The 27,678-nt window shown below is 52.3% G+C and overlaps 1 protein-coding gene across 3 annotated transcripts in view; it reads right to left on the bottom strand.

Moving 5' to 3' along the window:
* PPP2R2B (protein phosphatase 2 regulatory subunit Bbeta) overlaps nt 1–27,678 on the bottom strand; it is a 60,662-nt gene that overhangs the window by 28,017 nt on the left and 4,967 nt on the right. Inside the window, exon 1 of one of the 3 annotated variants that reach the window (XM_021543085.3) lies at nt 12,280–12,461. The exons of the other annotated variants lie outside the window; for them this stretch is intronic. Within the exon in view, the coding sequence (XP_021398760.2) occupies nt 12,280–12,349 (70 nt within the window). The 5' untranslated portion in view covers nt 12,350–12,461. Of the gene's footprint in view, nt 1–12,279; nt 12,462–27,678 lie in introns of those variants that run through there. 3 annotated transcript variants of the gene reach the window in all.

Raw genomic sequence — 27,678 nt, forward strand, 5'->3', positions numbered from 1 at the left:
TAACTGCAGCTATTCACTAAGCAAGAAAAAACTGTAATTAGATATAACTAAAATAGCCTTCCAGCCTCCAAATAGCACTGCCAAGGACTAACAGAGGCTAAATCCAACACGGCAGCCAAGCTGCTGCTAGCAGCTCACACGGGAGGCAGACGGGCGCGATGTGGAAACACACTGCGGTGAACATCGAGCACCCAACGGGGACAGCTCGCTCGGGTGGTACCATGGTGTATTTTCCTACTGCTGATTACCACCTTCATCTCTTCCCAGGCCTGCATGTGCACCGAGAAGGTATGGCTGGACCCACTACCCATAAGACCATCAGCCCAGCAGCTGCTGCACTGAGCCTGACACAGGTTTTCCAGGGGGTTGGTTTCATTTGAAGGCCTGAGACTGCATATGCAGAGGAAAAAACCCTTTTTCTGACAAACCCAAGTCCTCTGATTTCATCACCTCATCAATAACATTGCACATTGTCAGAAACAGATGGCAAGGAAAGAAAGGTTTGGTGAAGCAGCAGCTATCAGGAGATCAAGAACAAAGTGCCTCCCAAGTCTGGAATTCAGCTGTATACCAGTACCTCAAACCAGGGCAGGGCTCCTGCCTGGAGCCAGGAAAATCACTCCCAGGCAGGGAAGTGAAAACCACATATTGCTGAGCCTGGCTGCACCACCACTGTGGGACAGGGCGCTGCTGGCACTGGCCATGCTCACTGCTGTGCTCACCCCCTAGGTGAGCCACGGTCTATGAACACACTGAAGAAGCTGGGCAAGATGCTTTGCCCGTGCCCAGCCAATGCTGAGATAGGGCAGACACCCGGCCTGACACGGACAGACACTTCCTGCACGTGGGAACACGAGCGTTCCCGCAGAGATGAGTCCCTCCAGAAGGTGCAAGACATGGTAAAATGAATCTGAAAACAGCCTCACAGGTTCCTTTCTCAAGAGAAAGCAGAGCCCTCTTCACTAAAGAAACAAAGCCTTTAAGAATAGTACGCCAAAGCCCCTCTGGCTGCCCAGGCTGCTTGGGTCCCTAGCAATGGGAAATACACCAGACATGAGCATGATTTGGAGCAGTTTCTGGCAGTTCTGTGCAGAATCTTTCCTCCTCCCTCTGAAGGAGGGCTCTGGCTCACCCTGCACCATGCTCCTGCTGCTCCCACATCAGCAGGTCCATGCCTGGACCCAGCCCCTTCCCCCGTGGGAAGCTGGGGAGCAGGGAAGGGGCAGGGGTGAGTGAAAGAAAAAGGCGAGAGTCATGACTCCAAGTAGCAAGCAGAAGGGTCACTGGAGGTAGTGACAAGTGTGTGTGTGTGTGTGTGTGTGTGTGTGTGTGTGTGCAGCCAAGCACACAGACGTGCACAGTAACAAGGGCAGACACAACTAACTCCCCACAGCCTTATGGACTTTTTGATTTACAACTGCTCATTCCTGAGAAAAGGGGTCCCCAAAATGCTTGTGAACATTCCTGTGTCCTTCTGCCTCCTTCCACAGGTAGAATGCCCCATCAGAAAGGAGGAGATGGCATCTGCCTGTCTGAGAGAGAGCCTTGGTGCAAAGAGGACACCTTGCACTGTGGCTGGTTTTGGCTGCTCAAGGAGATGGTAGGATAGGTGGTAAGTCAAAGGCCTCAAAAGACAACATCCTTCTGCAACACAGACATGTAGAACCACAGTGCTCCCATCCCTGTGAACCACACAGCCAGAGATGTCAGAGATGGGATCTCACACCTGTATTTAGCAGACAAAGCACTGTGGCTGTCCCCAGTCAGCCAGGGCAAGGAAACAAGTGGGTTGGGATCTACAGGCCATGACACTCCAGGCAACCTTCTCATGGAAACTGACAGCAGCATTTGGCCCTGAGAGCCTAACTTAGAGCAGGGCTAATTGTATTAAGGACCACACAGCGTATTGCTTTATTTGTAATGAGTTTTAGGCTTCAGAAGCTGAGAATCCCATCTGCAAGAACAGACTGTTGCAGGATTCATCTATTAATAGCCACTGGTACACACTTCCAGCTGAGGGACACAAGGAGGGAGGAGACAACCAGATGGAGATAATGCATTAGGGTGACACAAAGCCAAAAAAAGGATGATCCACTTCCCCACATCCTCACACACATCTCAGGCTTGCAGCAGGGAGCAAATGAAGTGTCATATGTGATTAACTCAAAAACATCCTAATTAGAAAGTTCTTACGTTCGATCAAATATCCAAATATGACAAGACTTCTGTGTCCTACCCAGAGCCCCATGCAAACAAGGTAACATGACAGACTTCAGCTCCAAAGCAAGACCCATTCCCAGCCTGGCATCTGTAAGATCCTGTTTATGAAGGCTTTGAGACCTGCTAGTGAAGGTGTGTCAGATGAGAACCAAGAGCTACTATTCTCCCTTCTACACTATGCTGAGATCAAATTCTCAAGCACCTGACTCAGGCTGACCTCCAAACCAGCCTGTCAGCAGAAACTGTTGCCACTGATGGCAATAATGAGGAACTCTGACCATCTAAAGATCCTCGGGAGACATGGATCTGGCCTCACTGTCACCAGAAACAGCCCCAGCTACAATGTAATGTCTGCACAGCATCATCTTCACAATCTTGGGTGAATTCAACCATTTAGTGCCACAGGGACAGATCTCTGGGTTTGTTTCTATGCCCAATGTTTTTCTGCCTGATGACTTCCATCGCTGAAAGAAAGCTGAATGCCCTGTCATAGCTGGAGCTGCTCCATCAGTAACACCTCACTGCTGCACTTTGCAGGACTCCTAATGGAAAACGCCACATCGAGTTGCCAAATGACAGTATGAAACAGCATCCATAGCCAGATCTCTGCTGCAGGAGAGCTTGTACTGAGCTCTACAGGGGCAGAGGGGCTTCCCTCAGGTACCTCCAGGATGCCAGCAGCATGACAGCCCATCAGCACTGGGTCTTCTCCATCACCACAACACACTTGCTAGCAAGTGTCTGGAGGCTCCCCACAGTGACTGTTCCTCCAGCCCCCTGGCCCATCCCCTGAGCTGCTTCCCACTGAGCACAAAGAACACAGCAGAAGCACAGTCACAGCTCAGAGCATTGCTGAGCAAAACCAGCAGAGCTCCTGGGACTCACAGGCATCACCAGGAGCAGGCAGGGTCCCATCGCTGCAGGACTCCAGCCATGACCTACAGATGGAAATCATGCAGGTTCTGGTGGCCACACCAACCCCCAGACCAGAACTCCCACCCAAGGCCAGGGTGGAGAAACACCATCCCCAAAACTTAGCCAAAACTGAACAGTTTGTCACTGCTGAGAGAGGTGCAGGTGCCTGTTTGCTCTGATGCCTTCAAACAGAGCAATCTGTAGAAGGAAACTGCTGCAGACGCTTGCAAAGATTCTGATGGGACTCTGGCTTCTGCCCAGAAGTCAGGAAAACAACCAGCCTACCCCCAGATCCCTGCGTGACTCGTATCCTCCAGCTGAGAGTGTTACCTGAACAGATCTTCCCAAGCAGAGGCAATCACAGGCAGACATCTGGCACACCATTCCTGCTAGCCAGAAATTTTCAATGGGGAACCAGTTACAAAGCAACACTGCTCATGCTGTTATTATAATTAAGAATCTGTCAGCCTGCTGAAACGAAGGCCAAGTTTATTTAGGGATTGTGAGGGAGGGCTCTCCAAAACAGCCTCTCTAATTCTCTCTCTTCCATTCCCCAGATCCCACAGAGATGCATGTTTCTACGGACAACTTGCCAGCTGAGGCTGGAGCAACCTCCACCACTGCTGACATCTAACCTCCAGCAGCAGACCCCATCTCCTGCTCCGAAACAGCAAGTGCAAGGGTCTCCCTAATCATTATAGAGGTTTCCAGTGGAACTAGGAACAGCAGGCAGGTATAGGTGGGTGAACTTCCACTGGTTCCTGCCTCAGGGAGCCATGCCACGCACCCCGTCTTCGGGACAGTACCTCAGGGATCTACAGAGCAGGACCCCATGGAAGCAAAGCTTGTGTTCCTGCGATTTCATGCTGGCTGAACAGCCTCCCACCTGCACATCTGAACATTGCAGATCTCCAGGCACCTTTCATAGGGCTCCAGTGCCCCTGGAACACCGCATGGGATGGGCACTCTTCCTGGAAGGAGCTTAGTGCAGGAGCTGCCCCACAAACACGCGACAAAACGCCTGGTGACGTGCACTGTGTGCCTGTGCAAGTTTAATGTAGGAGCCAGGTGTTAAACAAGCTACAGCCTCCCCAGCACGGCTTGGCATCTGGCACCATCAGCCTGAGCTCTGTGGTGAGACAGACTCAAGGGCTGCTGCCCCTGCGCTCCCTGAGCTCAGTAAAAGTGACTTGGCCTGCAAGGGAGGTGACCTGCCAGCCCTGCTCACCAGCTGCCAGGCTGCTGCAGGAATGGGCAGTCAGGCACTGGCACGCGGTGTTTGGTCAATGCCAGCGCTCCTCAGGGAAGCTGCCAAGGCAGCAGGGGCAGCACCACCCCTGTACCACAGCTGCAGCCGGCCAGGGGACACCCAGAACACCAGGGCAGCACCACCCCCTGTACCACAGCTGCAGCCGGCCAGGGGACACCCAGAACACCAGTCTGGAGCCGGCTGACCCTCACCGTGCACCGCTGTGGCTCCATCCCCGACAGCAGGCAGGGTGCCAGGGCAGGGTGAGGGCAGGGCAGGACCCAAGGGCCCTGCCTGTGGAGCCACACCAGTTCGGGTCACACGTCAAATCACAACCAAGACACGTCTCTCTTGCCATGAGCTTGCTATCAGCTGAGGAGGAGCCAGGTATCAAGAATGAAAACACCAAGATGAAACTTTAAAAACTCATTGGTCTTCCAAAGTCTACAACACCTTGAAAGAGCACATTTAGGGAGCCCTACTTGCGTGGCTGTGTTGGCTGGGCTCACTGAAGCCACAGATGAACCAAAAGCCATTTCGGGGTCCAGACCTTCCCCCACTGTTGTACATCTCAGCAAGCTCGTTATCAGCATTTGGAGAGGTTTGGCTTTGATACCCCTTGCACTAAATGAGTTTCAGATCAAACCAGGCAGTCAATAGAATTTTTAAATTAAACTACAAAATTATTTAAAATCCCCTTTGAGGACATTATCACAGGGTTAACACCCACTCTTGGCTTCAGATAATACAGCAGCAATAAATGGTAATATGCTCTATGAAATATGATTTATTTCTGCTGAGCAGGCTTGGCATTATAAATCTCAGCACTCTTAACATTTAAAGTTGTTATTCCAATGACTAAATAGACATGAGGGAGATAACAGTCTTTATCTCCATTAATGTTTTATTGTTGTTCAGAGAATATGGATATGGACTGATCCAAGCATAGGAAAATCACAATTTGTTTGCATATTGGGGAAGCTGAGATAATGGTTGTGTTTTATGACCGCACCAGGGAATCAGCTGAAATGCAGGATAGAGCAGATCAGAATGAGGGATTAGTCAGCCACTTTGGTTTCTGGTTTATAGCCCGGTTACATTTCCATTCCCAGGACCTGCCTTAGCATGACATTAGAAGAGATGGTCCAACAGCTGACTCGTGGCACCCAAGGAAGGGAGGAAACAGGCTTTGAAGGAAACAAAAAGGCTGCACAACTGTTCTATGCAATGCAGAGAAACAGCACTGCTACAGAGGACCCTTCTGGATATTCAGCTGCCTGGAACTGATCTCTGCTCTGCCTGAGCCCCACTGTCGGGGTCCCTGCAGTTTCCTGTGGTATCACAACACAGAGCTCCTGACCTGCCTGGCATTTTACCTCCTTCCCAAGGTACACACTGCACCTCAGAGGACCACAACACCCTCTGGAAGCTGAACCTGAAACAGTGAGCTGGAGCTGCAGTGAGGGCTGTGCTGCTGGAGGCTTAAGCAGGTAAGAGCTGAAAACCAAAGCAACAGAAACCCTAGATAAACCCACAGCCACCTGCCCCATCCCGAGACCCCCTGGGCCAGACCCTTTCCCCTCAAGAAATAAGGTGCACAATACTTTAGGGAAAAACAACAACCAGTACTGCCCTCAGTGAAGACATTGACTCCAACAGCTCAATCACCCTTTTCCTGGGAGGATGGCATGGGCACAGCACACTAACACACCAGTGTGCACACATCTGGCCTCCAGTGCCCAAGTGCTGGGCCAGATGGCCGCAGTGGCATCACAGCCTTTCCCAGAGCTCTGGAGTCAGGCCCAGGCCAGTTGAGGTTGGCTGTGCCTCAGCTGCCCCTCTGCAGGGCAGGCCATCGCCAGCTCCCCAAGCCACGGGCATTTTGGGAGGGCTGCGAAGAGCTCGGGTGCCGCTGCCCAGGGCTGTGCCAGCTCCGCACAGGGATGCTGAGGTGAGGAGCTGTGGGTCCTTTGGCCAGCTGCAGGCGCAGCAGCGGTGCAGCAGCTGTGCAGCAAAGGCTGCCCGGAGCCCGGTGGGTGCCTGTGCCGCCCGGCGCTGCCCGGCCGCTCCCCGCGGCTGCAGCAGGGGCTTTGTGCCTGCTCAGCGCGCCGGAGCCACGGGGAGCAGCGGGGACGGAAGCAGCCGCTATCTTTAAGCTGCCTGATGAGCAGCCTGCCCGGCCAGCACGCCTCCAGCGGGCCTCAGCTCCGCACCAGCCGACACACACCTCTCCCAGCGCTTACGGGGGGCACCAAGCCACACAGCAGCATTGCCAAGTGATCCAGCAGCTGGCACGTGTATTCTCAAAGGATTTTTTTCCACAACCATTTATTCCCCCAGCCAATCACTAACAAGCAAGTCTGGACTCAATAATCTTGGAGGTCTTTTTCAACCTTAATGATGATATGATTCTATGATTCTAAGCCTGCTGGCAGGGGCACACCTCTGCTCCAGCTTGCAGACTTGGGGAAGCTGATGATTACCTTGTCTGCCATGGCATTAAGCCCTTCCACCTACTGACCTTCCAGGCACCAGATCTCACCCGCTCCTTTGGGAGGAGGCGTCAGGGGTTTGGCACAGCCCTGCAGACTCCTGTTCCCACAAGCAGCCACAGCAGCAGTCAGTGAGTCAGATGAGGAGCACATCCCGCCCAGCGTCCTGTCTCCAGCAGACACCAGGTGATACAGCAACCATGCAACGTTTCCAGTAATATTCTCCTACCCTCTGCCATGTTCAGTTCAGGGGGCTCATGAACCAGAAGGTGGTCTCTCTACATTTAGTAAATCCTGACCACTCCACCAAGGCACTCAATTCCATTTCAAAACCTGATGACAGGGCTGTCCTGGCTGGTACTCCAAGAATCACCTGCAAGCACCCACAGCATAGCTCGGGGTCCTGGGCCTGAGGGCCTGACCAGTTCTGGGTTCTGACCTGCTGCAGCTGGTCCCCGAAACACGGGAACCCCACAGCAACAGGGACCAGGTAACTCCAGGTTGTAAGGGCACACCCCTCTGCATGCTGTTGGTGCCTGCTGGGAGTGACCCAGCTTTCCCCAGCACTGGAGAGGGAACAGCTTGGGTCTTGCACAGAATTGAGGAGACAGAGACAGATGCAAGCCATCACCAGTGACCAGGCACCCTCCTCACAGTCCGTCTGCAGTGGGTCAGTCACATCATTACCTGCTCCCAGTCCTCTCAGTAATCTCTAGATTACAGAGTCCCTAGGCACATCTATTCTCTCATTAATCTGTAGATTAAAGTATCCCCAAATCGGCTTTGACGTAGAGCATTGCAAACAGTTGAGTTATGCTGTGCTTCTGCAGCAATCCCGTATTAGACAGAATACAGGATGGAGCCACATGTCTGTGGGTCCTTCCCCCCTGGGGGAGCACAGGCTCAGGAACAGGAAGGGATGTCTAAACAAAGTACAGGTGTATAAATAAAAAGCAGAAAGGATGCGACTGTTTTGTACCCAAAGTACTCATGTGATAAAATAACTTCACAGAGGTTCCTGGATTAATTAAACCTCAACCCAGATATCTCCAAACAACAACTTGCATTGTTTGCAACAACAGAAATACCCAACAGCTCTTGTCCTAACCCAGCACTGGGAAATGCTTCACTTGGTGCTTTCCTGGAGACTACATGCAGATTTTTAAAAAGCAACCACAGTACCACAGAGAGCTCAAGGCAAACTTCCCTGGCATCAGGGCCCCTTCCTGCAGCACAGTGACAGGGCAGGGATACAGGCAGGATGGGGATGACTGAGATGCTGACAGAGAGTTACACAGGGAGTAACAAGATTAAAGCAGGAAAAGGAAATAAAGGCTTAGTGATAGATTTCCCAACAGCAAAACCTAGTAAGTTTGGGAAACACTCCCTCAGGAGATGAAAGACTTGCAGGGGCATTAGCCAGGCCCAGGGAAAGGGTGCAGGGAGCAGCCATGCAGTGGCCCAGGAGTGGCTGCAAAGTATCCTGACTGTCCTGCCCAGCAGGGTCAGCCCTGGCACATCCCCAAGGCCATGCAGCTCCAGCAGGGCCAGCCCCATGCCCACAGGGGAGAAGATCCCTTGGCATAGCCTGGGGAACAGGGACATCCCTCAGGGGATGCCAGGGTGGTCCCCCATAGCGGCCCCACACGATGGCCATGGGACATGAGTACTGCCAAGGATCCTTCTCCGACAGCACAGCCACCTGGCCACGGCCACCTCTCCATGAACCCCGGCGAGACCACAACTCCTCCTCCCATTGCCATGTTGGAAATCTTGGGTGCCAGGGCTGGGCCATGCCAGTGCTGCCCACAGCCATTGCTGGGCCTGGGACGTGTGCACTGTGTTGATGACCAAAGCACACACCCCAAAATGCACACCCCACCCAGAGACTCCTGCCAGTGCCTCCCCAGAGCAGGTGCCTGGGGATGCAGGCACCCATCACCCCCTGGAAGAGTTCCTGTCTGTTGCATCACGCTGGCAGGAAGGGCCATGTCTCAGTGTCTCCACATCTTCATGGGAGAGGGTGACTCTGCCACAGCTGTTGTGGGGCCAAGGCCTGTGTGCTCTGCACACCAAGCCCAGGACATCCAGCAACAACAGGAGGGAGCAGGGATAGGGCTGGAAAGGTGAATTCCATCCCAACAGCCAGGTGCTTGTGAGAAGATGGGCTGGGCTCCTGGCTGAGCTCACAGGTGGGGAAAAGGACAGGCAGTGCCAGCTTGGCCTTGGCCCACCCAGCCCTGCCACCAGAACCCCCTGCCCCAGGAGGGCCCCCAGGCCAGCCTGGTTCTCAGCATCCCTCCCTCATCAGAGGACACCTGCAGCAGGGCAGATGTGCACAGACATGGAGCACCAATATGAGGCATTGTCCCCCTGGGATGAACCATGACTGAGCTCCTGTCCCACTTGAACCTGCTGAGCACACAGGCTGGGCAGGGCTCAGGGCAGGGCTCACAGAAAGGGTCGGTCATTCATGTCATTCCTTTCCTGTTGGGAGGTATTTACCCAACTGTCAGCCGCTGCAAGAACTCTGAGACATGCCAGGTGAACAGCGTTGCTGCACAAAACAGGCGACACCCACAGCCTGAAGCCTAAAGGAGACAGGAGTTTTGGGTCCAGCTGCTGAAACGGGCCAGCCTGGGGCAGGGGACATGAAGGACCCTTAAGGCCACATCTCCGACAAGTACATCTAGAAGTGGAAGTTGCTGCAATGGTTGTTTGTATTCAAATGTCTCAATTTGTCCTACTTTTGGCTGGGCAGTCAGCAGAATTGCCAATGAAGATACATTTAAGCAAAACAAGAACAAATCAAGCCTATTTTCTGGAGATTTTTCATGTGAGATCCGCTGTTCTGCAGCAGTGCGCTGAGATCTGAGCTGGCATTGCCCTGGCAGCCACTCACCCTGCTCCCGGTGCCCGGCAGACCTGGTGACACAGCTGGGGACGTGGGCTGCACCTCAGCACCGCCCTGGCAACCCGAGTCGAATTAGTACAAGGGCCCGGTTTCTTCTCAGCAATACTCTGAGCTGCGCAAGAACAAGGCATTCAAATGTGCACTTGTGAAATACCATTCTCACCCCACATTTGCATGAAAATACCAGACCTATTTAAGTGACAACGACACTTCACTAAAGCAAATTACATAACCGGCTATTTCCCTCAGCTGACACACCAGAGACACCTTCATTTCCAAAGCAAGTCTGCACTTGCTGCACAGCATTTAGAAGGATTCTCTTCTTTTTAAACCAGATACTACAGCGTTTTAGGCATATGCTGTTTTCACATGTAGAAAAAATAAAATTCAATTATCTAAATTTTTTATCTTAGCAGAATCTACCATTTCAAAGTGCAGCCTCCCTCTAGCAAAACCACTGCATAGAGTCAGGAGTGAAGAAGAACTCCCAGCTGATACAGAGCCATTAAATCCCATCCTGTACGTCCCCCTGCCCTGCCACCGCAGCAGGGATCACACGGTTGATTCGGTCATCTACTGCACAAATGCCTCTGCCTGTTTCATTTCTACCGAGAGCACTGCTATGGTTCCCTAGTACGACGCACAAGGTCTTTCTGAAAATGCCAGCATACAGCCACAGATTACAGACTGGATCTTACCACTGCAAATCCCCAGCCTTCCCAGGGGCACCGGCAGAAATCACTGCGGGCTCATCTCAACCCTCCACCCTTCCCCACCAGGAAACCTGAGCTCTCAGCAGGTCACAACAAGGTAGCTATAGCCTCATTTTACATTTGCTGGCTGTTGCAGCTGCCTTTTAGAATGCAGCAACAGCAAAATCATCCTTCAGAGAGCACAGCACATGGTGATGTGAGCTAGACAACTGGGAGGTATGGGAGCTCAGTCCCATCCTGGCCACAGCACCCTCTCGGAAGCACTGGCCCACACCACCCCTCTCAGCAGAAACATCCCGTCAGTCAGCGTGGTGTGGCTCCACAGGTCCAGGGCAGCTCTGCCCACTGGCCAGCCCCCCAGTGCACCGGCACCTGGCCCTACAACACGCCCTGCGGGACCCGGGCCACAGTGTGAAACACCCGAGCAGCGCAGAGCCAGGGATGCCCCAGGAAAAGCCTTCCCCAGCGCCTGGGGGCTGTCACGCTGAGCGCTCCATTCCAGCTACACACAAGCAACACAAACAACCATTTCTTTCGCTCATCAGGTATTCAAAGCTTTCCATTACTACATCAAGCTGAAGATTTTCCACTAGATAAACCCTCCTTTAGCCATGTGACAAAATTCCCAAAGTCTGGCTTCCTCTAAGTCTCATGAGGATGACACAGTAAGTGAAAGCCTCTTTGGCTACTAATTAAGCTATGAATAAGCTTGCTCAGACTCTGGTATGGAGCCTGGTTTTTGAAGCCTCATTGAAGGTGTCAGTGCTACCAGAAAGGGTGGGGGGCTCAGTTTTGTTTTACATCAGCTGCACTTTCCTCCTGAAGAGAGAGAGCAAAGGGAGGTTGTGACAGAGCTGATGTGAAGTTGACAGCTCTTCAGCTATCAGGGAAGATAGCAGAGGCAACAGCAGCTCCATCCCCATCCCTCCCTCATCCCTCTCTCCTGGAGCTGCCTTTGTGGTGGCTGCAGCAGCATGTGCAGGCTGAGCTCATGTTCTGATGCCTGAAACGAAGATGGCCACACCATCTTCTCTGCTCTTGAGCTATTATGGGAAACCACTTTCAAATGCACCATGAGCCTCACCACGGCTTTGACATTATCCATGCCCAATAGCGTTGGCATCTCCTTGCATCTGCAACGCACCAGTCAGGATGCACTTCACTACACCTTCCTGAAGTGGCCTGTACTGAAAATAACCCCGAAACAACTGCTCCATTGACCAGATCTGCACCAGCGTTTTCCGTATTCCCGCACCCCACAGCGCGGCTTCAGCCACCTGCAGCACCGCGAACGCCCTCAGGGGCTGAGGAAGCCGATCTCGAACCGCGACCGCCGCCCGCATCCCTCCGGCTCCGGCGAGCTCCGCATCTCTCCGCTGGGGAAGGGCTTGTGGCAGGGTCGGGAGCCGGAGGAGCGGAGGCGCAGGAGCTCCCGGAGGGGCCCGGCGGGGCTGGGGGCGGCTGCGTCCCGAGCGCGGCTGCGGGCGGCTCCCGGCGCCCCGGCTCAGCCCCGCTCCGCGGAGGGACCGGCCCGGCCCGGGGAGCCCACCCGCGACACCCGGCGCTGCTGAGTCACCGAGCCCCGGGGCCGCCGCCGCGGGGCTGAGCAGCCCGGGCCGGGGCAGCGGCGCCGGTGCCGGGACAGCCGCGGCCCCGGGGCGCGGAGAGCCGCGGCGGAGGCGCGGAGCGATGCGCGGCGGTGCGGGCGGGGGCCGGGGCCGCTGCGGGGCGGCCTCACCTGCTGCGGGCGGGCCGGGGGCTGCGGGCCGGGCTCACCTTCCGTGGCATAGCTGTGGTCTCGCAGGAAACTGCTGCTGATCTTGCGGGTCTCAGCGTCCTCCTCCATTGACGGCGGGCAGGCGGGCGCGGGGCGTCAGCAGCCGCAGCCGCGGATCCATCATCCCCCCCCGCGCCCTGCTCCGCGGCGGCGGCCGCCAAATGCGGCGGGGGGGGCGCAGGGGCGGCGGTGCCCGGTGGCTCCTCCCATACGGCACCGACCGGCACCGGCGGGCGGGCGGAGCGCGGCGCAGCCCCGGCCCGGCCCCGGCCCCGGAGACGGTCCTGCTCGGAGATGCACCTGTCCCAGGATCGCTCCTGCCTGGGGATGTTCCACCACGGGGGATGCTCCTGCCCGGGCGAGGCTCCTGCCCTGGGACGCGCCCTCCGGCCTGGGGACGTTGCTGCCCCGGGATGCTGTCATACCTGGTGGCGCACCTGCCCCGGGGTCACTCCTGACCGGGGATTGCCCCTTCCTGCCCGGGGCGTCACTGCCCCTGCTGGACACCCCTGTCCCTGGGGAAGCTCCTGCAGCCTTCAGGCAGAAGGACTGCTGCTCCTTGACCTGCCTGCTCAGGGAGCAGCAAGATCCCAGCCCAGGGCTGCCAGCACACCCTTTTTTGGCAGAGCCAGAGCATACAAACGCTGGGAGTCCCGGGACAGGGGATGTAGTAAAGGCCATGCCAGCAGTGCTAAGGAGGTGTGTGCCCACGGGCAGTCAGTCCAGGCTCGCCCTGTCTTGACTTTGGAAGGAGGTAGAAATTATCAGTGACTTATGACCACAAAGGTCGATGTGAATGGGGGGATTGGTGGCATCCAGAGAAGAAAATGAACCCAGGGGCTATGGGGGAAGGTCGGGCTTTCCTGTTCAGGGCACATCTCTGAAAGGACAGGCTGTATTCTGGACTCATTATCTAATGAACAATTGCCACTGGAAGCATTTTGTGTCTTGGTAGAGTCCTGGAAGAAGCCTTGGCAGTGGCTGAGCCACTGACAGACACAGGGAAGAAACTCTCAGGGGAAAAGTTCCCTAAGTTGGAAGTAAAATCCAACAGCAGCATCAGGGCACAAGAAATCCCCAGCCGGACAGCAATGCACACACTGGGCAGCAGTGAGAGGACAGCCACTGCTCCCCACTCTTACATCTGACCCACAGTGTCCCCTCTGCCCCCACTCTCCACCACTCAGCTGCTGAAGGGAAACCGGTGCACACGCACAGCCTGGGGTCTGACCCATGCCTGCACCCCACAGCACCCCACTGCTCCACACTGCTGCCAAGACCCACCTTAGCACTGTCTCTGTTCACTCTGCACAAAAATGTCATCGATGCTGGGCACTGGTGGGGCACAGCAGGGAGCTGGCACATGCAGGTGCAGGCCCATGGCACCCTCACACTGTGTGCCCACCCACCCAGCACCTGCGAGACCCCCATGCCATGAAGGAACTGCAGAGCTTGGCATGCCACAGCACAGGAGCTGCTTGACAGCCCAGGGCCACCTCAGCGGGAGTTAATTGTTACTGGAACAGGAGGATGCAGAGGGAATGGACAAAGATGGTGGATAACATTGTAAATACAGCAATGCACTGCAGCTTGATTTCCTCTCCCAACTGTAATATCATAATTAAAATCTCATTGGGAAGGTGAAAGGTTTTACAGCCTGTATTATTATTCTGCTGAGATTCACAGCCTGCTTGGGGGCTGCACTGCACATCCCTTGGAGAAGTGTGCGGATACTCTCAGACGAGAGGCAAGAGAGGGAAAGCTTCTTCTGCCCACTGTGACCTTATGAGGAAAGGTGAATTCCCTGGCCCACAGCTGCCTGCCTCTCCAGGATGTTTTCTGACACGCTGTCACATAGAGGCTGATACAAGACATTGTAAAACTGCACCTTGGAGGACTCTGGCACTTACTCATATACATGTATGACTTCAGAATTTGTCAGTCAACCACATCATGTCACAGGCTACTCATTAATATAGGGATTACTAATGTGACAAGCCAGAAGCATTCATCAGACAGGCATAAGCCTGAAGTCTCCATGCCCAAGTCTTCACTGAATTATACTGGAATGTGATTTACTTTCTATAATCACCAGGCACATGTTTAAGTCATGAAAACATATTGTATTTGAGGCTGAGGTTGCTCTTGGCTGCAGTGGGTGAGAGCCACGGGTTAGCCTGAGTTCAGTCCCTGGAAAGGCACAGGACCTGGCCATGGCTTTGCAGCACAGCACGGATATGCTGACCAAAGCTCTCCTGCAGGCCGAAGAGAGCCACAGCACTAACATCATGCTTTAAAAATAATTTTTATGTTGCTGGCAGCTCCTTGTGCATGCAGCAGCCCAGGGGACCAGACCCCAACACACCACAGGACCTGAAAGTGCTGCTGGCTCTGGGCAAGTCAGCTACACCTCTGTCCGTGGAGTCCTGTCTCCCGAGGGAAGGACATGGACCTCCCGCAGGAAAAGAGAGATGGAGAACACAGATTAAAACTGCACCACAACACAATCCCCAGGAACTGGGCTCTCTGTCTACAAGCTACACTCACCTGCAGGTGTCCTGTAAGAGGCAAGAGCAGCTTCAGACAAGAACAATACAGACGGATTTTGAATAAGCAATTGTTACCATATCACCTTCTCCCACCAGACCCCAGATGCCAAACCTCAGGCCAAAGGCAATGCCCAACTGAGTAACAAGCCCCTGCACTGCCCATGAATATCATAAACACAACCAGTGACCTCCTTCCCTTCCTTTTCTGTAGACACCATCTTCAGTGTATTTTCATTTTAACAAGTGCCAAGTTCCCTCTCCTTTACTAAGCCGCAAAAATCATTCCCCCATTGTGCATGGATTATACGTACGTATTCATAAGTTCTGCAAAGTTTTTCAATGCACTGTATCATTTAAACAGATCCCTAGCCACCTGTTTGTTATGCAACATGCATAGGAGCTGCATCATGAAATCCATTTATTCTCAGCTTTTTAAAATCCAGGAACAAGCCTTTACAATAACTAAAAGCATTAGCTGTCCTAAGCAGGAATCCATTTGCAGATTAAATTTGCCAAAGGTCGGCTTGTAGCTGTCACAGTTTCCCAAACCCCCAGGTGTCTGCCATGTTCTGTACTTTGACATCTCCTGAAGAGCCAGGACACTTTCCACTCCAATGATTTTTGCTTCAATTAGAGAGGCTGAAGAGTTCCATGCTCAGCTTTCTGTGGGATCTAAATCGTGTGTGAAGAATAATTGAATCAAACTTTCAATTTTGTGCCCAGTACAGAACTTCCTTCAGAGCATTTATTTTACTCTCCCATCCACGAGCACTCAATCTATTTTCCTAATTACTGTTTTGGGTTAGAACAATACCCTCATCATTTAACCGTTAAATACAGATAACAGAATTTCTTTTAAACTTGTAAGAATTACTTCTATTGGTTAACTGATGGTTAGCTCAGTGCCCTCAGTGGGGCAGTGCCTGAGGCCAGCCCCTGTGCAGAAGCACTGGTGACAGCACATGCCCACAGCACAGGGGACAGGGCTGGCAGTGAGAGCCCCAGGGTCCCGTGCTCTGCCTGCCACAGGTCTGTGAGCAGCACAGCAACCTGAAGCTGCATGGAGACACTGCTTCCCCCTCTCTGTCCCTTCCCCTGGGTGGAACATCTCCCTGTTCCAGGGTGGAACAGGGAACTGCTCCTGAAATGGGACATCCTCACTCTGCAGCATCTCAGCCTTGTAGGCTGATCAAACTATGGACCAGCACAGGTGGTGGCTACTTCCACCTGCATGGACCAGGTCAGAGATGCTTTAACTGAAAGCCCATCTCTGCTAAGGAAGGGAAACCAGGCCTTCCATGACACCCCTCAAGATCTCACATCAGAGCCTGCACCTGATCTTTGATCTGGGGAAAGGTCATGGCACACAATTAGTATTCTGAGAAGGAGAGCACTTTAAGCCCTTGTACAATTTCTCCTATCATGTCCACTACTCCACGTGCTTCAGCTCACAGATTCCAGTAGAGACAGCACTTTAGCTTCACAACTCTGAAGACCTAAATGAGGTAATTATACTCCTATTCTTCATATATAATTGGTGTCAGCCACCTGGGCTGGTGGCTGGCTGGCCCATACTTAAGGGACTACTCCAAAGGGAAAAGTTGTCTCAGGGCAGAGCCCCCCATGCTGCACATCCTGCAGGAATCCCAAGCTCTTCACCATCCCCAGTGCTGAACACATCCAACACCACAGGCACAGCTCCCTGGGATGGCCAGAGACACAGACACCAGGTCAGGGATCCTGGTCTCTGAAGAGCACAGACAACCAAGTCCTTCACTGCCAGTTTATAAATATTGTGCCAGCTGAGCACGCAGAGAGACTGCTGCTCCTGTCTTCCAGCCTAAGGAGCCTGACACGGCTCAGGAAGGGCACCAGCTTGCACCAGCCAGCAAAGGCCATTCCCATCCCATTCCCATCCAGCCATGAAGGGACGTGCATGGAGGGTGAGCCCTCTCTGGATGAACACCCTCATGGTCAACACCTCATGCAGGACCATCCCCTGGCGGTGTGCTGAGCTGCTGCGTGGTTCCCAGGGAACACCAACAACCCCCACCACGTGTTAATATCCTCCCTGAGCCCCTGTACACCCTCTGCTGTCCTCTGGAGCCCTACCTTTGTGTTCCTGCAGCACAGCAAGAGCTGACTGTGATTTCACTGCACTAAGTCAATTTGTTTTTCATGTTTTCTCCTGTAAGTCACGTAAGCAAGCTGGGGAAGCCATAACCCACATCTGTGATGAAGTCCCAATCGTATGAGCCTTAATTAGCATGACTTGAGGAAGGCAAATAATTTATCAGATTAAACCAATATCAAGAAAATTGGGAAGCCAGGTTGCATGCAGAGGACAAGCTTGCAGCCCTCTTCTTCCCATATGGTGAACAAGAGTCAGGACCTCTGGACAGAAAAGGGAAGAATCAGTTCATTGAATGCAAAGTAGGTGAAGACTTCTGCTTCCCAAAGGTCAAATGATAAATGGATCTACTTGGCCTTGACCCCTGCCATGCCATTAGAGGCGCTGGTACAAGCTGTACATGATTAACAGCGTGCCAGCAACGAGCACTGCCACACACCCAGCCTGGCTCGGGAAGCAGCTGCTCCCCAGGGGCTTTCTCTCCTGCCTCCAGTTAGACTAATCAGCTTCTGCTGCATTTTAGCAGCTTTCTTCAGATGCAGTCTTTCCCTACTAAGCATTTTATGCCAGGCTTTAGAAGAGCCCAGACATCTTCCTCTTCCTCAGATTTCTCCTATAATGCAACTGCTGCACAGCAACAATAGAATGCACCTGTGCAACAGCAACATAAACATGGTGCTTTCAGAAAAACTTGCTATGAATTATTTCTTATTCTAGTATACAGATGATCCAGCCATAACATACTTATTACCTCTATATTATTGCTAAGTTATATTATTGCTAAATATACAGCAGAACACATACAATGGCCAAGAATGGAATGAGACACAGAATATTTCATGAGGGTCTGAGACATCAATGTCTTTTAAAGGATAGTGTGAACAGTTTGTCACATGTTCCTCACATCAGAGATATAATTAGCTTAAATACTTACACAGTAAATAGGATTTGCCACTTCTGAAGATTAAGGCCACATGCTTCAGCACTGGAGCATCTGATCCAGTGTAGCACAGTCTACTTCTTCTAAGGAAGAAGTTTTTTCTTGAAAATAACTACTCTGAGCCACGCTGCAATGGAGGTTGTCCATGTCAGTGCTTTGTCTGCTCCTCTGGGTTTGGGTTTTACCTGGAGTAGCAAACTCCACTGCAGTTGACAGCATTGGCTGGGTACCTGGAGTGAAGCACATTGCGGGCACGAGTGTGATAAGGGGTTAAAAAGGATACAAGAGGACACTGGAACATTGCTCATGAGAGAATCACGAGAGGAATTATACATCCATGTCACTGTGAATTATATTTCCTAAACTGCAATTACTTTACAGTCTTCAGTTAATTGAATATGTCCCACATCAAAAAGTAATGAAATCATGCCATAAATTAAAGTAGGGTTGCCCATGTCTCACAACACAAACACAGTACGTTTCAGAGCACTGGGGACCTGAAGCTGGGATTACTGTCTTATAACAATCATTCTGCTTGTCCTCAGATGTCACCCAGCAGCAGCAGCAGAGTGAAGCACACACAGACATAGCCTGGCCAGCCTTACAAAATGGAAAGCAAAAAGGCCAATCAGGCAGAGTTAACTCCCCAAAGGAAACTGTGTGTCTGGCAGAGCAGCACTCCTGACCTGCACAGGGATTAGCTGAAGTTCCACAACTGTCAGAAGGATGGATGGTGACCCAAAATCAGCCTGGTGGAAATTGCAAAATGGGATACAGCAAAATGCAACTGCTGATGCAATGCTGAGAACTGGGGAACCAAGAGAGCCTGTCAGGAGTGATTGACTCACCTACTGTTTTCACATTAACAGGAATTTGTCCATTTTTAGTAGTACTTCACAAAGCAACAGCCAGCATGAGCGAAGGGCCTGCCCCAATAATGGTGCCCCCCCATGGTGCCCTGGCAGAGGGTCCCCATCTGTGGGCAACACCCCGTGTCAAACCAGTCTGGAGAGTCAGCCTGGCTCCTGCATGCTGGTTAACCCAGAACGTATTCTAAGCATGTATTCTGGTATTTTCTGGGGGAAATAACAAGGAGTCACCACAATGTGCTCTGAGTCCCTGTGGCCTCTGTGGCCGCAGGTGCCACGAGCACAGCAGTGCTGCCACGAGTGACAGCAGCCACAGACGGAGGGTGCCCGAGCCTGCAGGACCCGGCAAGCCTGGGGAGCACGGGCTGGCTGCAGCCCAGGCTGGAGGCTGCCGGGGAGGCTGCCCTGCTCTCCCCTCACTTGCCATTCTGGCATGATACAACACATTATAGCAGATCGTCCTGCAAAACAGAGAGCCCAAGAAGGGAACGTTTCAGCTTAAATTGAGTTTGTGTTCAAAGTTCATGTATTGACAGAAGGTCAGGGACTGTTACACTGATCCTGTTCAACATTTCTTATGTGCACATGGTCCTAAATCCAGTCATTTGCACTACTCCTCCGTGACTCAGAGCCACAAACAGGGAGAGGCCAATGACAGCAACCGGAGCAGCTCCAGCCTTTTGGCTCCAGCTCTGCCTTCCACCTCACCCCAGGTCAGCCATTCATCCTCTGGGATCACCTGAAATTCAGCATTCCAGTGGGACCCATCATGCCTGTTGTCCTCTGGGTGTCTCCAGCAAAAAACGGCAGCTTGGGGAAGGTGGCACTGGGGCTGGCCAGGGACCCCTCTCTGGAAGGGCCCTGGGACCTGCTGGTCCCCTCCCAGGTAGCAGAAGGGGCTGCTTCAACACAAACCAAAAACACACCTCCTTTTTGAAGTCCCAGTGCAAGGGCTGGGCACAGCTTTGGGGAGCCGTGCCTGGCACTGCCAGCCTCCCACCACTTCCAGGAAAACTGATCTCCTTTCTCCAGTCTCCTCTTCAGCCACAGAGCAGGGGCAACTCCCAGGAACAGCCGTGGCTGCAGTGAAAGAAACTTTCTCTTCTGTATGGTGTACAGCCTTCCTACTCATTTACACTGATTCCCACTTTGGAGATCTCCAGCAGGAAGGATGGGATGATCACACGAGGGCAGAAATGGGCTGGACGAACGCTGCACTGGCAGCATAAATATAGAGAGTGGCCTAGGACATTGGCCAGGTCTAGGTTCTCCTCATACCAAGGAAAACATAACAAAACATAAACATTAACAAACCATAAACCCAATTGTGCTACCTAAGAATCTTCATGAAGTACAGCTTAGGGGAAGGGAAAAAGAAAATCAAGAGACACCATGGGGAGCCTTAAAAGTTTGCCTGACTTCTCAGAATGCCAATGCTGCAAAACTAATATTTGTATGTCACTAATATTTACATATAATCTACCTCATGTCATTTGGAAAAATAAACCTGGAAAACGGTTACTTAATAAAAGATATCACGTCTTATTAATGTTCATATAGTAATTATGAAAATCACATATCCATCTGTTACACAGTCAGCAAACAAGACAAACGACTGTATTATGTTAAACAGATTATAAAATGCCTGGGGGAAGGAGCTCTAATAGCCCCAACCCAGCCATGAATCAAGCAGCAGCACATGGGCTCCAGCACACTGGAAAACACATACGTGCCTTTCCCAAGGCATTTCCCTGAATTACATATAACAGCAATATCAACAATGAGGTCAGTATGACATAAGGCATAGAAGTCTACATTGAAATGTGATGATGTGACCATTAGGATTTTACTGTCCTTTAAAAAAAACTACTTCCTAAAACAGACAACTACTCCCCCAAAAATGAGAGTAGCACAGCATGCAAAGTAACATTAAATCCAATTGCCCTTGTAAACATGGGAATACAGCTACTTTAATCCAATTGAATAAACAAAACTGATTCAATTCCTGTTATGTTTGCGAGTGATTTCTGACATTTAAAGGGAGAAACATCCGTGCATGAAGAGTAATTGAGTTTTTAGCATGAACGCTGTTATTCCATCCATGTGTTCTGTGGACACCCAGTGCAGCCCATGGAATGCTGCACCCACCTTTCACACCGTCTGCATGCTCCTCCTGCTGCCAGCTTGCAGCAGTCTCACCTTGGCTGCTGACTTAGAACAAGTGCTTGTGCTCTTTACAGAGAGGCAGCTGAGCAGTGTGTTTCACATGAGGTCACACCTTAGCAACTCCCTCTGCCACTGGGCAGCAGCACACAGAGCACAGCCACAGTGGGATGTCCCAGACAGAGGACAGAGCACCCTGCTCCCCCACGCCAACCACAGGCATTCCCCTGGCAACTCTGGGTTTCCCAGCTCAACCCCAGCACTCCCCACACTTTGCTCGCTCAGCCCTTCCACTCCACTTACAAGGAAGAGTCACCTTTCATCCTGCTGACTGCAGAGTCTATTTTAGACCTATCCACCACCATCATACACATCTTTTGCCAATGGGCTTTGATAAAGATGCTCTGGTGCTTCATTTCCTGAGACCCAAATTTATGGCAACAGAATGTCAAAGATGTAACAGCAAGGTTCCCCTCACTCTTGGCATCCAAAAATGGGTGTCAGAAAAATATGGGCATGATAGTCTATCAAAAACATTCTCCATGGCCTTCGCAGACTCACACATGAAAATTCATCAGTGTGAATTTTATGGCTTTTAAGCTTCAACAACATGGGGATTGAGATCAAGCACAGCAAACCTGAAATATCTTTCCTCTCAAGGACAACTACCCTTGAGAAATTACAAAGCCAGCACAAAAAGGAGATGAAGATTTCAGGGCAGCCCAAGCAGCAGGGGTCTGTAATTCTGCAGGCAATGCCTTTGCTGTGCATGTGCTCACAGTCAGGACGCAGAACCCTCAGAAAAACATGGGGAGCTGTGCTCCTTCAGGGAAGGCACAGGACACCCCTGGTGGCACACAGCAGCCCTGGCAGGCCCCGCTCACCCCACATGGGCCAAGCCCTGCTTCTTGCTCCGTACCAGGTGTCCTAGAGCCTGGACCTGCCCATGCACCAGGAATTGTCCCTGCTATCCTTCATCTTGTGAACATGGGCACCTCTCAGCAGCTCTTGACTTTCTCCACCCCTGAGCTGCAGAGCTGCAGATCTTCAGACAGGTAACAGGTAACTCTCCTGAAGCCCCCAGGGCCCCATCCTGTGTCCTGCTGAGCACACCTGCCTGCCTGCCTGCTGAGCCTGCCCGGCAGCACCAGGAACCAGTGCCCAGCATCTCTGGCACTGGCTCTGGACACGGAGCCCCCTCCCTCGGGATGTGACTGTCCCACAGAGCACAAGGAGAGTGTCCCCCTGCCCATGTTCCCACAGAGCTGGGACCCCCAGCCCAGAGCTGGACTGGCCAAGCACGTGCCTGAAGCAGTGAGGAGAGCGGCTCTGACGGCCACCCAGACACACTTTCCATGCAGGGTCTCACAGCCCTGCTTCCAGAAGAAACCAGGCCAAAAGTTGCACTGCTGTGCGATGCTGTGCAGAAAGCAAAACAGCAGCCAGCAGCACTGGAAACCAGCAGGGATGAAAACTGCTGATGAAGTCCACAGGAGCTGGTAAGAACTCACTAATGTAAGTGCTTAATTATACTGCTGAATGTGCATTGCCCAGACAGGAGGTGGCCCATGGCTGCAGCCAGCTGACCGCTCCCAGATCACACGCTGGAAGAGGAAACAGAGGAAACAGAGAAAACAGAGTGCTGAGCCATACACTGGAAAATGTATTACTAAATGACATGAACTTGCATTTGAAAGGAACTGCTGATTGTGAATAAATCCGCCATATGGCTTTACAAAGCTGAGTGTTTATTTCCCAAATATAGCCAAATCAGCCTCTGACAGCCTGGTTTTCTTTTATAATCCATGTCAGAAAATTATTTAGAGTGTAGTATCAACCACGGTTTGTGGGGTGACTGATGTAACACGAGGAGTTCACAGTTAGAACAGCATCTCATGTACAGCAAGTACACCTGCACAGCTCCACCACAACAACATATTTAAGGAATTTCAGAGACCTTTTTGGTGACCTTGTTTTGCAATGCTGCCTGCAGATGGAAAAAGAAAGGTTAAGTCTCAAACTATCAGGTTTTTTAATGAGTGCCATGTGTGGCCCTGTGACCCTTCATATGGTGACCTGTGACAGTCCTGGGTGGGCTTGGTAGAGGTGGCACCCAGAACCCAAGGGGCTGCAGGGTGTCACTGGGCCCACCGAGCAGTACAGCAGCTAAACAGGTCTGTGGGTCTGATCAGAGGCACTGAGCTGTGCCTGTGGCTGTGGCAAATGCAGCCTGTGATGCTGGGGAAAATGGGCATGCTTGGCTCTGGCCCTGGCTAGGAGAACAGTTTCAGCAATTCCACTGATAGACAAAGCTGCCCATGGCAGGGACAATGAGACAATATCCCTCTTTCTTCCTATTGGTAGGTCATCCTGACCACACCACACTCACCACCTTGCCTTCCCCACAAGTGCTTAAAATAACTCCATTTAAAGGCAGCCGCATCCTGAGATCTGCTCTGAAGCTCAGCCCCCGCCAGCTGCTCTTCCCTCTCACTCTGAAGCATTTCCCGGCAACCTCCATCGGGTCCCTTCCGAGTGGGAGGGATGACAGAAGGCACCTTTGTGCTGATTTAAGCACTAACTAAATATAGACAACAGGGGAACGCTGGGAAGCTACAGCTGAACCCATCTGTAGTGAGGAAAATACAGTCACAGAATGGAAATATCTCCAGAGATAGCTTGGAAATGTGCTTATCATTCACCTTATGCTTTTGTTGGAGCCGCTCGACATGGAAAATTGCGGGCAGTCTGAGCTCCACGAAGCCCGTAGAGACCGATGGTCACACAGGAACTGGCTCAGAGGGAGAGGTGTGGGGAGCAGCATCCCGACACAAACCGGGGGAGAAGAAAAATAATTTTCAAAATCCTCCAACGCCAGGACGGAACATTAAACTAAACAACTAAAAGTATTTTTGAGGAAAAAATCCCTCAGCGACATTTCGTGTCATTAAAGACAAGCGCTCGTCTCGCAGGTCAGCGCCGGTCGGGGCGGGCCACTCCGGGCATCCCGGCAGCGGTGGCAGATCCGGAGGGGTCAGACCCCGCGGGGAGCGGCGAAAGGACGGAGCCGGGGCGGCCGGTGCTCCCGGCAGCCGGCGTGCACCGGGACCCGCCGCTGCCGCGTCCAGCCGTGGGTGACCCTGCCCGTAGGACCCCGCCCGCCGAGGCTGTCGGCGCTCCCCGCGGGACCGGGACGCTCCCGGGCACCAGGACCCCGCGGGCACCGGGACCCCGCGGGCACCGGGACCCGCCAGGGCACCGGGACCCGCCAGGGCACCGGGACCCGCCAGGGCACCGGGACCCCGCGGGCACCGGGACCGCCCAGGGCACCGGGACCCCGCGGGCACCGGGACCCGCCAGGGCACCGGGACCCGCCAGGACACCGGGACCGCCCAGGGCACCGGGACCCCGCGGGCACCGGGACCCGCCAGGGCACCGGGACCGCCAGGGCACCGGGACCCGCCAGGACACCGGGACCCGCCAGGACACCGGGACCGCCAGGGCACCGGGACCAGCCAGGGCACCGGGACCGCCCAGGGCACCGGGACCCGCCAGGGCACCGGGACCGCCAGGGCACCGGGACCGCCCAGGGCACCGGGACCGCCAGGGCACCGGGACCGCCCAGGGCACCGGGACCCGCCAGGGCACCGGGACCGCCCCCTCCCGGCAGCCGGCGGGAGCGCAGGGGGCGGGGCGGGGCCGGGCGGGGCCGGGCGGGGCCGGGCGGGGCCGGGCGGGGCCGGGCCGGGCCAGCTGCGGGCCTTCCAGGTGTGATTTTGAGCAGAATTTGGGTCCCTGCCCTGTCCAGGAGACATCTCCCTGTTACTTTTGTGCCAAGAATATTGCAAGAACAGAGGAGGACGCAGCGCAAAAAGGGAAGAAAATAAGGCTTTTATGGAAAGGAAACTTTGGTTTAAATAGACTGATACGAAACATTGTTTGATTGGTTAATTAATAAAAACATCTTTCTCACACACCGTCCTGGAGAGGAACAGAAAAGCAAGGTGGAAAAACACCACCTGCAGATTGTTTAGACCAAGAAGTTATCACATTCTTACAACTCCCTAAAAATTCTCACAAGACACTGCGAGAAAAGATTGCCATTTCTCTCTCCCTGACCAGGCTGGTATTCACATCTCCCCACAGGTGGTGTTTGTCTCCTGCAAACAAGTAATATCTCATTTGGTTTTTTAAGATAAAATCTGCAGCTTCGAGGCCTGGAGACAAAGCTTCAGCACAGATCACACACAACACCCCCAAGGAGTAATTTAAGCAAACCACAAGCATCTCTCATGACCCCCTCAGGGCAGAGTTAATCGAGAGCCACCACTTCAAGTACATTTAATAAAAACTTTCAAGACTCCAACCTCAGCAGAATCACCTCCTGCTCTATATTCAGCTCTTCTCTCTATAATGAACTCCATGCTCAGGAATTTTCCCTTTCTTGGCCAACCAGCACAAAGAGTATTGCTCAAAAGCAAAACCTAAAGGACAGACTCATCCCAGTTTACTCCTCCCATGACATTCGGTCCCATTAGCAAGCGCACAGAGCACTCAGTTCTGGTTATCACCCTCAAAGTCTGACCAAAGACAACCCCATGTTCCCCACACAACTCCTGTGGCCTTACCCACAGCCCACCCCAAGAGAACATCCCAACAATGCCTTCAGCAAACCTTCCTCTCTCACTCAGAAGGGTCCCAGGGGAACATGAGCATTAATTTGTTTAAAACAGCAGCTCAGTTTCACACCCATGACTCAAACCAAATTCAACCCCATTCTCTACCCAAGAGCTTTTAGAGAACAAGCACAAATGAAGTCATGAGTGTGGGAAATGGGTGCGAAAAGCACAGACTTTTAAAATAATTAAACCTGATCTCCACATCAGGCCATGTCTGCGCCTAGGAGCTACCAGGATTTTTACTTTTTCCTTCTTTAAAAAAACTTCTATTTAAGCAGAGTTTTATCACTTCTGGCTGTAAACTTTCAGCAGTGTAAGATCATGTGAGGGATCATGGCCTCAATATAAAAATGTTTATACTATCAGAGTTCACTTGGAGACACAAAGCAATTTTATGTGGCACTAAAAGATTTTGAAATGCCACCCACTCATAAGAATTAAAATATTCTATCCTGAACTGATTAGAGCACAGTGGGATCACAGACCTCTGTTCCTGTTTATCTGGCTTTCACATGAGCTCCCAGCTCATAGCCCAGTGTTCACATGGGGATGGAACCTGCTCGTACACGGAGTGACAACAGACAAAAAAATGTTATCTTTTGTAAAAAACCTTGATATGGGCAGAAAAGGAGAAGTGCAAGGAAAATGCAATCAGTGCAGCCAAGGAGAGGTAATTCCAGCTCCTGAGTCACCACAACAAAAGTACAGTGCACTGATCATCCCCAACAGAGAAAACCGACACACCTGCACCAGTGTGGAGCCTGAACACCAGTGCCTGAGCCTGAGCCTGAGGCTTGGGCATCCCATCATGTTCTGACAGCATCTCTGGCATGGGAGCTCCCCACCACGTCCTGTCAGGACACTGCTCATCATGTCTCAGATTAAAGCAGCCCAACAATGCACCTGCCACCTGCTGTGTGTGCACAGCACCTCACTCCAAGCCCTGCCACAGCAACGGGGCCACGCTCTGGGATCCCCCCACCTCAGGCAAGCAGACATAAAAGGGAAGAAATGGGTGTCACAGAAACAAGGCCTTAAGCTCACTGGGAGAAGAAATCATTTCCACACAGCTTCAGTTTGACACTAGGCCTCGTATTTGGGATAGGGAATTAGCCATTTTCCCCCAGCCAAAATCCAGTTCTTTGTGGCCATACAGAATTAACCTCATTTGCTATTAGGGAATGAACTGACCAGGCAGTTGGGAGTCTTGCATGTGGTGCATGTCCTGATCAATGTAAAACCTGAAATTAGAGCCAGTCTGATGTTCACTCAAAAGCAAGGGTTGATGTGGCATTCAGAATGAGAAACTGCAAAATAGCTAAATCAGGATATGTAATTATTGTAGAAGGCTCAATCTTTACTCGGTGTTCTCCTCCATCAGCCTTACACTAATGGCCCCTCTTCATGTAATTATAGACTATTAATTACACCAAACCATATTTGCATGCTTTCACAACCACACCATTCCTCTAATTCACACACCATCCTGTAGAATTAGGATTGCTGTAAACTTAATTTCTGTGGTTTTCCCTCCAGAGTCATAAGGACTTCCATGAAGCTCACAGCTGCTGGTGCCGGATTAACTCAGGTTGGAACCACTGAAATGACTCACCAGGAAAATAAACCCACTTGTGGTCAACACAGCAAGAACAAAACTGAAAATCTGGTGGTAAGTGTAATAGTCATCATAAAAACAAAGGCAAAGTCTCCAACCAGAAAATTGACTATGTTAGGTTCACTCCAGGCGAATGATTTTGTGTCAGGGCTCTCCTGCACACGGACAGAGGCGTACTCTGTGGCAGGGCTGAGGGCAGCAGAGGAGCCTGTCAGCCCCCAGCCAGCTGGTCCCTTCACCACTCCATCCCACTTCCAAGCCGGCACCAGCCACCAGGAGTTTTGAGGCACATTTGAAACAGTTCCCAAGCAGAACCTTTCTTCTTGTTGTTAACTGACCTGTCCTACTGATCCCACTGAAACCTGACCACACTTTCTGTGGTCATCCACGGAGGAATCTGCTGTCTGGAGTATATGAGGAAATAATTATTGCTTTATACATACATCACTCAA

Source organism: Lonchura striata, chromosome 13, assembly GCF_050655825.1.
Source record: "Lonchura striata isolate lonStrDom1 chromosome 13, ASM5065582v1, whole genome shotgun sequence".
NCBI classification, from domain to species: domain Eukaryota; kingdom Metazoa; phylum Chordata; class Aves; order Passeriformes; family Estrildidae; genus Lonchura; species Lonchura striata.